Source organism: Diachasma alloeum, unplaced genomic scaffold, assembly GCF_001412515.2.
Source record: "Diachasma alloeum isolate Michigan unplaced genomic scaffold, Dall2.0 Dall_scaffold_01327, whole genome shotgun sequence".
In the NCBI taxonomy this organism is placed as follows: domain Eukaryota; kingdom Metazoa; phylum Arthropoda; class Insecta; order Hymenoptera; family Braconidae; genus Diachasma; species Diachasma alloeum.
Window position 1 is genome coordinate 1 of NW_021681431.1, and position 10,226 is coordinate 10,226.

Here is a 10,226-nt window from a genome sequence, read left to right on the forward strand (position 1 = left end):
CGGAGTGACTGTGGGTGGGGGGCGCCATAGTAGTTCCCATACTACTGCTGCTTGTTGGTTCGATGGGATGAGGACTTCTCCGGGTAGACGGATCGGTTCCCCGTATGATGGCTCGGCGGGAGTCGTTTGAAGGTCCTCTTTCCACGCGGATCTCAACCCTAGAAGTACCAGGGGAAGTGCGTCGTACCAAGCTTCGCCATGACATCGCAGTGCTGCTTTCAGNGCGATCCAGTGATAAAGAATCGCATTGACTACTGTTGGCATCCTCGAGTCGATCAGTGGAACTGCTTCTGAGTATCGCGTAAATCTGTCGACGATGGTCAAGCACCAGCTCTGTCCTTTTGAGGCAGGAAGAGAGACTAAATCGACGTGTATGTGTTCGAATCATCGTGACGGTGTTTCGATGTTAGCTATTGGTGTGACCGTGTGTCGCGTTATCTTGTTTTTCTGNAGTATCGCGTAAATCTGTCGACGATGGTCAAGCACCAGCTCTGTCCTTTTGAGGCAGGAAGAGAGACTAAATCGACGTGTATGTGTTCGAATCATCGTGACGGTGTTTCGATGTTAGCTATTGGTGTGACCGTGTGTCGCGTTATCTTGTTTTTCTGGCACTCCAGGCAATGTTTGGTCCATTGGGCCCAGTCTTTGTTTATGCCAGGCCACACGTAGCATTGTGTCACGAGTTTTCGCGTGCCTTTGGGTCCAGGATGAGCCATTGAGTGCAGTGAGCTGCAGACCTGTTGTCTCAGCGGAGCAGGAACGTATGGGCGAACTGTACCTGATGATACATCACAGTACAGTGGTTCGTCCATTCCTGGGAGTTGTAAGCGGTCTAGTCGCAGATTCACGTCCGGTCGCTGGAGTAATTGTCGGAGTTCTTGATCGTCGCGTTGGGCATCTACCAGCTGTTGAGGTGTGACGGCAGTCGCGATTTCCTCTACTCATGATAGGGCGTCTGCCACGACGTTATCTGGGCCCGGGACGTATCTGATGTCCGTGGAAAACAGGGCGATGTAGTTCAGTCTCCTGTATTGCCAGGGTGAAGCTCGTTCCGGTTTCTGTTGGAACGCGTGAGTCAGCGGTTTGTGATCGGTGAAAATTATCACATGTCATCCTTCAAAGATGTGCCTGAAGTGTAGTACTGCCTCGTAGATTGCTTGCAATTCCCTATCGTAAGCCGCGTGTTTCTGCGAAGAAATTCCAAGTTTCTTGCTGAAAAAGGCTAACGGCTGCCAGGAACCGTGGTGTTCCTGCTGCAGAACGGCGCCTATCGCGTGATCCGACGCGTCTGTGAAGATAGCCCACTCTGCCTTGATATTTGGATGAGACAATTGAGTGGTTTCTGCTAGCGCTTGCTTGCTGCGCGTGAATGCTTCTTTAAGGGCTGGAGACCAGGCTACTGGTTACTTTCCTTTGACGTTCGTCCCCTGAGTCGCGGCGTACAGCGGGGCGAGGATTTCTGCTGCTCCCTTGATGAACTTCCGGTAGAAATTTAGAGTTCCGAGGTATCTGCGTAGCGATTTAACCGTTGTTGGCCTTGTGAACTCCAAGATCGCGTTGACTCGATCTTTGGGGGTTTAATTCCTTGAGCGTTGATCTCGTGTCCGAAGAAAAGTACCTCTGGCAGTCCGAGGACTGATTTGGCGACGTTGATTATCAGCCCGTAGTCCTGGAGTCGTTGGAAGAGGATCCTCAGGTGCTCGCAATATTGCTCCGCGTTTTCCGATGCTACCAAGATGTCGTCTATGTATGGGAACAAAAATGGTAGATCGCGTGTGACCTTGTCGATCAGACGTTGGAATGTCTGAACTGCGTTTCTGAGGCCAAATGTCATGTATAGGAATTCGAAGAGTCCAAATGGCGTGATTATTGACGTTTTCTGGATGTCTTCGCGTGCCACTGGAATTTGGTTGAAGGCTTTAACCAAATCTATGGTGGAAAAGATTGTTTTGCCATGTAGGTTGGCAGCAAAATCTTCTAGATAACGAACAGGATAGTTATCTGCTATTGTCCTGTCGTTGAGTGCGCGGTAATCAGCGCATGGCCTCCATCCGTTGTTGCCCTTAGGGGCCAGGCGGAGCGCGGATGCCGAGGGACTTTCAGATCTCCTCGCGGTTCCGAGCGTCAGCATGCTGGAGAACTCCGCTTGAGCGGTTTTGAGTTTATCCGGCGCTAGGCGGCGAGCTTTGCAGGAGATTGGTGGTTCTGGTGTTGTCCTTATGTGATGAACGGTGCTCCGCTTTTCTGAGCAATCCTCCCGGTTTTGTTATTGCTGGGAACTCTTTGAGGATCGACGCGTACGGTGAATCCTCGTTGATCTCGAGGAGCTTGACAGACGTCGCGCAGAATCGCGCGGACTGGCCATGCGATTGGAGGCCTGTCGCGCTGTCGATGATTGCTCCGTTTCTCAAGTCCGGTAGCAGACTGAAGTGATCGTCTCGACGTGTTCGTGAACGAGACCGTGGGTCGCGCGTTTGCGTGGCAGCAACGGCCGCCGTCAGCTGCTCAATTCGCTCGAGGAGCGCCGTGTTGACTGCGTTGGCTGGCGAGCTGGTGATTGCTGCGACGCTGTTCGGGTTGAATACCTCGTGCACCCTGTCTGCTAGCTTCATGAGATCATCAATGGAAGCGTTCTCCTGGGTGGCGAGTGTAGCGCGCGTCTGCTCGGGGAGATGAGACAACCAGCGCGTTTTCAGGACCTCGTCGTCAATGCCTGGAACGAGACTTTTTAAATGTCTCAGGTGTTTCGACGGGGTTCGATCCTCAATGCTCTCCCTGTCGAGCAATTGGATGATGTTCGCAGTCCTGGATTTTGTGAAACATCTGATTAGTTCGTTTTTTAATGTTTGGTATGGATTTGTTACAGGTCTGGAGACAATTAAATGTTCGACTTCTGCCGCGTAAGCAGTGTCGATCAGCGGTACCGTTTTGTTGTACTTATCTGACTCGGTGACGTATCCCAGGTCAGCGAACTGTATCTCCAGCTGCGCGAACCATAGCGCGGGTTTGTCCGCGTCGAACGGCCTTGCGATGATGAGCTTGAGCCTCATTATGGCCGTTGCTGTCGTTACGGTGGGAGTTGTTTGGATGTCAGCTGCTGTTGTTACCATGTTGATTTTATTTTATTTTATTTCAGAGGGAAATAAAATCGATGAATTTTACTTCACAGCGCGATTAAGCTGAAGGAATAAATTTGTGAGAAAAATAAAGGCTGTTGTAGTCTCTATTTGTCACCAACACAACACAACGTCTATGGGTGTTCGGCAATGTGTCGGCGCGAGGTCACAAATATTCACTCGGATATCACTTTTATTCGGTTTGTTTTGGTTCCGCGAGAACAATGGGAAACCAAGGTCTTGACGCTCGAACGGTTGGAATGTTGCAGAAATCTCGAGACGCCGTCGTTTAAAAACCGAAGCGTGGGTCACACAACAAAATTAATTATTTTCAGAAGCGCGCCACTTAACTAGAATGCACTCGCGGGATTCACTGCAGCACTTGAAAAACTGAGTCGCGCGTGTTGTCCGGAAAAACGGATGAGAACGCGTGGACGAGAGAATGAATTTTTCAGTTGCACTGCACGCGCGCGAGACGAGAGGGTTTTCACTTTTGTCGTTTAAAATGTCGAATTTCCTTAATTCGATCACGCCGGGGTCACCAATGTAGGAATTGAGGTTGTTGAGGGATGTAACAATTCACTAACAAATGTAATTAGTATTTAAATTACAGTTTAATCAAGACGTTTAGAATATATATACAAAAGAGAAAGAATAATCAAAGGGATCTGATCGGAGGTCAGTGTTAGACTCTACTATCTTAAATCGCGTAAGACGGGAATTTGGATACGCATGACAATAGGTGCGAGCGAGAGGTATTTTATACTGGGCGCGCGACAGAGCGCGATAATGTCACCAATGTCCAGTCGTCTCTCAGCGTTGTCGTATTTGTGCATGTGTTACGCGTTGGTGTATGTGTAGCGAGACGGTACAAGGGGGGGGGGGTTCAAAGAGGACTTTGAGGTTGGGTTCTAAAGGGGGTACACGACAGGTTTGAGGTCAATTTCGGGAGGGGATATGAGGTGGGGTTCGAGTGTTCGAGGCAGGATTCAAGGCGGGTTCAAGTCAGGATTTGAGGTGGGGTTCGAGGGAAGGTTTGAGGGGGGTTAGAGGCGTCGTTTGAGGCGAGATTCGGGGCGCGGTTGTGAGGAGGTTCAAGAATAGGATTAAGGCAGGGTTCGAGAAAAGCTTCAAAGTGGAGATTAGAGGCGGGGCTCGACGCAGGTTTTGGGAGAGGAGGGGAGGGGAGGGGAGGGGGTTCGAGACAGGGTTCAGGGCCGGATTCAAGGCGAAGATCGATGCAGGGTCCGAGTGGGGTTCGAGGTACAATACGAGGGAGATTTGAGGTAGGGTTCGGGACGGGTTCGAGACAGGGTTCGAGGAGGGCTTCAAGGTGAAGTTCGAGGCAGGGATTGAGGTGGAGTTCGAGGGATGATACAATGGGGGCTCGAGGCAGAGGTCGAGAGGGGGTTCAAGACAAGGTTCGAGAAGGGTTTCAAGTTGAATTTCGAAGCAGGACATCGAGGTGGGGTTCTGAAAGTTCGAGGGATGGGTTCGAGACGTCGTTCGGTAAGAGATTCGAGGTGGGTTCAAGACAAGGATTGAGGTGAGGTTCAAGGGATAACATGAGTTTCGGAAGAGGGTTTGAGATGGGCTTCGGGAACGGCTTCAAGTTGAAGTTCGAGGCGGGTTTTGGAAGGGTGTTCGAGGCAGGGGTCAAGGCCAGATTTGAAGCAGGATTTAAGGCGGAGATCAAGGCAGGAATCGAGGTGGAGACCGAGGGAAGATACGAGAGAAATTCGAGGCGGGGTTCGGGAGGGGGTTCGAGACAGAATTCGGGAAAGGCTTCAAGGCGAAGTTCGAAGCGGGGATCGAGATGGGGTTTGAAGGAAGGTTCGAGGCGTCGTTCCGGAAAGGATTCGAAGCAGGGTTCTAGACGGGATTCAAGGAAGGGATCGAGGTGGGTTCAAGGTAGGGATCGAGTTGAGGTTCGCGAGATAATATAAGGGAGGTTCGAGCCAGGATTCGGGAGGGGGTTCGAAGCTCGAAGCGGGGATCGAGGTGGGGTTCCAGGGAAGGTTTGAGGACGGGTTCGAGATGTCGTTCGAGAAAGGATTCGAAGCAGAGTTCGAGGCGGGGTTTAAGGCAGGGATCGAGATAAGGTTCGACAGATGATATGAGGGGGGTTCAAGGCAGGGTTCAGGAGTGGGTTCGAGGTGGGATTCAAGAAATGATATGACGGGGGGTTTGAGACGGTTCGCGAATGGCTTCAAGGTGAAGTTTGAAGCGGGGGATCGGGGTAGGGTTCGAGTGGGGTTCGAGACGTCCTTTGAGAAGGGATTCAAAGCGAGGAGATTAGATGCGGGGCTCGAGACGGGTTTTAGAAGGGGATTCGAGGCAGAGTTCAGGGCCGAATTCAAGGAGGAGATCGAGGCAGGGTTCGGGAGGGCGTTCGAGACAGGGTTCGAGGAGGGCTTCAAGGCGAAGTTCGAGGTAGGGTTCAAGGCAGGGATCGAGTTGGAGTTCGAGGCAAGATACAAGGCAGGGTTCAAAAGGGGGTTCAAGACAAGGTTCGAGAGGGGTTTCAAGTTGAAGTTCGAGGCGGGAGATCGAGGTGGGGTTCTAAGGGTTCGAGGGGGGGTTCGATACGTCGTTCGAAAAGGAATTCGAGGCGGGGTCCAAGACAGGGACCGAGGTGGGGTCCGAGGAATAACATGAGTTTCGGGAGAGGGTCACAGACAGGGTTCGGGAACGGCTTCAAGTAGAAGTTCGAGGCGGGTTTTGGGAGGGGGTTCGAAGCAGGGTTCCAGGTCGGTTCGAGACGTCGTTCGAAAAGGGACTCTAGGAGAAGTTTAAGGTAAGGATCAAGGTGAGGTTCGAGGAAAGGTTCGAGGTGGGTTCAAAACTTCGTTCGAAAAGAGACTCGAGGTTCTGAAGGTTCGTGGGGGGATCCGAGACGTCGTTCGAGAGGAGATTCAAGACGGGGCTTGAGACGGGGTTCGAGGCGGGGTTCGAGGTGGGGCTCAGTCGGGTTCGTGGGAGGGTTCGAAAGAGGTTCAGGGCGCCATTCCAGGCGAGATTCAGGTCGCGGTTGTAAGAGGGTTCAAGACGAAGGGTTCAAGGCGGAGTTCGAAGCGGGGATCGAGGTGAAGTTTGACGGACGGTACGAAACAGGTTTGAGTCGGGTTTCGGGAGGGGGGCTCGAGGTGATCATTGGGAGGGTACGAGGGAAGTTTGAGGCGGGTTTCAGCAAGGGGTTTGTGACAGTGTTCAAGCCGGGGATCATAACAGGGGAAGATACGAGGGGGTTCGAGCATGGATTCTGAAGTTTCAAGGAAGGGTTCGAGTTGTTGTTCAAGGGAAGATTCGATACGGGGCTCGAGGCGGGTTTTGGCAGGGGGTTGACAGTTGCGTTCAAGGGAGAGTTCGAAAGAGTTTCAAGGTGCGGTTGGGAGGGGATTCGAGACGAGAATTTAAGAAGACGATCGCGACAGGGTTCGAGGTGAGGTTCGGGGGAGGATACGAGGCGGGATTCGGAAGGGGGTTCGAGACAGGATTCGACAAGGGCTTCAAGACAAAGTTTGAGGCGGAGATTGAGGCGGGATTCGAGGGAAGGCTCCAGGGGGGAGGGTCAAGGAGTCGTCCAAGAGAGAATTTCAGGCAGGGTTCAAGGCAGCGATCGAGATGAGGTTCGAGGCATGATACAAGGGGGTTCGAGGCAAAATTCGCAAAGGGGTTCGAGACAGGGTTCCAGAAGGGCTTCAAGTCGAAGTTCAAAGCATCGATCGAGATGAGGTTCGAGGCATGATACAAGGGGGTTAGAGGCAAAATTCGTAAAGGGGTTCGAGACAGGGTTCCAGAAGGGTTTCAAGTCGAAGTTCGAGGCGGAGATCGAGGTAGGGTTGGTAGATTCGAGGTGGGGTTCGGGACATCGTTCAAGAGAAGATTCGAGATGGGGGTCGAGGCGGGGCTCAGGGCGGGGATAGAAGCGGGGCTCGAATCGGGGTTTGAAGCGGGATTCGAGGCGGGGCTCAATGTGGGGTTCGAGAGATAGTACGAGCTGGAGTTAAAGGGGGTCGGGGGAGTTCTAGGTGGGGTTCAAAGAGGGGTTCGAGTGAGGTCGAGGCAAGTTTCGAGGGGGGATTCACGGTGGGACCCGAGGAAGGGTTCGGAAGAAGTACAATTCACCGTTCCAGGCTTGATTCAAGTCGCGCTTGGAAGGGGGTTTGAGACGACGAGTTTGAAGCGGAGTTTTAGGCGTAGATCGAGGTAAAGTTCGACGGAAAGTATGAAGAGGGTTCGAGGCGGGCTCCGGGAAGGGGAGGGGGGTTCGAGGCAGCATTCGAGGTGGAGTTCGAGGGGGGTACGAGGAAGATTCGAGGTGTGGTTTGGGAGGAGGGTTGCAAAGTGTTTCAAGGCCAGGTTTGAGGTGGGGTTCGAGGGGAAGTTCGAGGGGGGAGGTCGAGACGTCATTCAGGAGGGGTCCCAGGCGGGGTTCGAGGTAAGGTTCGAGAAGTTGTTCGAAACAGTGTTTGAGAGGGGGTTTGAGGGGAGGTTTTCGACACAGGGTTCGAGGTGAGGTTCAGGAAAAAGTTCAAGAGGGATTCAAGCCTGAGTATGAGCCAGGGCTTGTGGCGTAGTTCGAGGCAGGGTTCGATGCAGAGTCCGAGGAAAGTTCTGGGGCCGTCGTTCGAGGTGTAGAGTTCGAGTGGGATTCGAGGGGGGTACTACGGAAACACTAACCTTCTACAAAATGGAGTGCTTCAATTTTCTGACATTTGTAATTTTTCACAGATTCTGGTCACATAAAATACGAATCAAATTTACAGAGTTGTAATGTACGACATAAAATTTTTAGTCACACACCATTCAAACGCAGTGCAAAAAATCGTCTGAAATCGATTGGGGGAATCCTTGAAAATTCTTAGGGACATATCATGTAACGTGCGCAATTTTTACTGGGGATAAAAACGACTGTTATCTCGCCCTTTTCCCTCGGCGAAGTCAAAAACTGAAGAAACTCAATGAAATGGGCGCCAGTTGCTCCTTCAGGAACGGAAGCAACAAACCAAAAGGGTTTCAAACTGGAAGATAGAAAACAAAATCCAAAAAATCCGTCGGACCGAAATCCAAACTTGAAGATAAAGGGTCAAGGGAAAGGTGGAAGGGTGCTCGCGCTGCTCAGGGGGTTGGCTGTGGAGAGAAGAATAGATTCAGGTGGAGAACGGGTCACTGGACTCTTATCCTAAAAGAAAGAAACGCAAGGCCGAAATCTAATGCTGAAATGTACGGGTCTATATTGTCTCTAAAATTCAACAAAAGAGGTTATGTTCAGTTCTCACAAAACAAAAAAAATATAAAAAAATATATATCAGCCATTAAATAAAAAGAAAAAAAACGTAATAATCGTTTCAAAAAACCATAGTCCGCTATAAAAGTGAGAGAGAGACCAAAAAATATATATATATCCATCAAAAATAATAATAATGATTCCATAATATCACAATAATATCAAACCGTAATTAATATCACGCGATGTACGCAGAGAGACCCAAATAAAAGTGTAATTACAACACAAAAAACACAGGATATGTCGAGCAAAGGCTCCAGTGGGAGGAGTCCTAAACAAAACAGAAAGAAATCCATAAATTGAAATTCGGCCATAAATTAGCAAAAAAGACAATACTCAAGAAAATAATAATTCCGAAACTCCCAATATAATACTCGGCAAATATAATAATTCTGACCGAAAATCCGGCATCTCCAGCGCGACGCAAAAGCAAACGAAGCACCGGAAAAAAAATAACAAACGCAACATGATTCTCGGAAAATGCGCGCGCTCATGAGTTTAAACGTACACGTGGGAGCTGAAACGACGGACGCGGCACATAGACTCCATGGACGTGCGACCTTGAGTCGAAAAACTGCATGAAAAATGGCCCTAACCGAGGCGACAAACGCATGGAGAACCAGAAGAAATCCTAATGAAATGTCAGGGCACATAAAAATTAATAAACGTGTGAGAAAAAACCATTAATCGGCATATTTTCAGCGAGGTGCCATCGCAAGGCCAAGAGGCATAGAGCTCGAAGCGAACGAGCCAGTGGGGAATGCGAAATATTTCTAATTACACGAAAGAAAACTACGAAAATCGAAAGAAAATTAACAAAAGTCCGTAAACCACGGAGAGTCCATTAATACCATGGAAACCCTAATTACTCGGTACATAATCGACCGAAGACCAAACGGTAAGAAGCTCGAAATGAATGAGTCGGCGGTAAACGCAAGGATGGCTCTCTACACCGAGAATTTCACGGCTTTTATATTCTCAAAATCTCGACGCGGTACTCCTGACATATTCACTGAATTTCACGATATTAAAATATCCCATAGGCAATTATTTGGCATTATTTAGGCTCTATCGCACAGAGCAAGACCTCAAAATCAATAAATTATCACCCAAAAACCCTGAGATGAGAAAAGAACGCAACATTAACCCGAGACATGCGAATTCCAACACCAAACATATGTGCGAAACTCATCAGCGAATACCACGCAATTTCCCACTCGCCTACGCCGCAGTCAAAACTCCTCAATCTCGCTCAATATATTACTCACGTCACTCAAAATGTTCTTAACTCACCCACTATTTTCTTACACTAACAATAACTCCCAATTCGTTATTAATAATCGATTCACGAACGGCACAATAAGTCCAAACTACCCAACACGTGGTCACTCTGACGCTGCGAGAATCGATACTGCCATTCAATGGCGGCTCGGCGCACGGAGAGGGGCGTGGACAGAGCGCCACGTGCGCCTGGATTGCGCAACAATTACATAACGTTCGGTAACCGGGATTTCTACCTAACGAAATTCAAATTTAGATAACTCTAAACAAAAATTAATTACCACAACGATTGAAATCGATGTCAGAGTGGGTTATTAACTCAGGAAAAATTTCTATTCAACTATAATCTCCTTTCTGGAGTCGTATTCTCGGGATCTCGGGGCTAGGAAAATAAATTACAAAAGAAACGAACAAAACTTGATTACAAAAAAATGAAAAAAATTAGAAAAATCGAACTCAAACGACCTTGGCGATTCACGCGAGAGCAACGGTCGGGATTGATCGCGTGACTTTCCACCTAACCCAAAACTAACCCCTCC

At 49.6% G+C, this 10,226-nt stretch overlaps 1 protein-coding gene across 1 annotated transcript; it reads left to right on the forward strand.

The window, feature by feature from the left end:
* The first annotated feature begins 4,705 nt into the window (after positions 1-4,705).
* LOC107046355 lies at positions 4,706-5,774 on the forward strand. The gene is made up of 2 exons (XM_015268958.1): positions 4,706-5,044; positions 5,331-5,774. Exons 1-2 carry the CDS (start codon positions 4,706-4,708, stop codon positions 5,772-5,774), a joined length of 783 nt encoding a protein of 260 aa, XP_015124444.1.
* Positions 5,775-10,226: the final 4,452 nt, after the last annotated feature.

Coding starts and splice junctions, on each gene's coding strand:
- LOC107046355 (XM_015268958.1), top strand. CDS start 4,706: ATGGGCTTCGGGAACGGCTTCAAGTTGAAGTTCGAGGCGGGTTTTGGA. Junction 5,045..5,330: donor AAGGTAGGGATCGAGTTGAG/GTTCGCGAGATA, acceptor AATGGCTTCAAG/GTGAAGTTTGAAGCGGGGGA.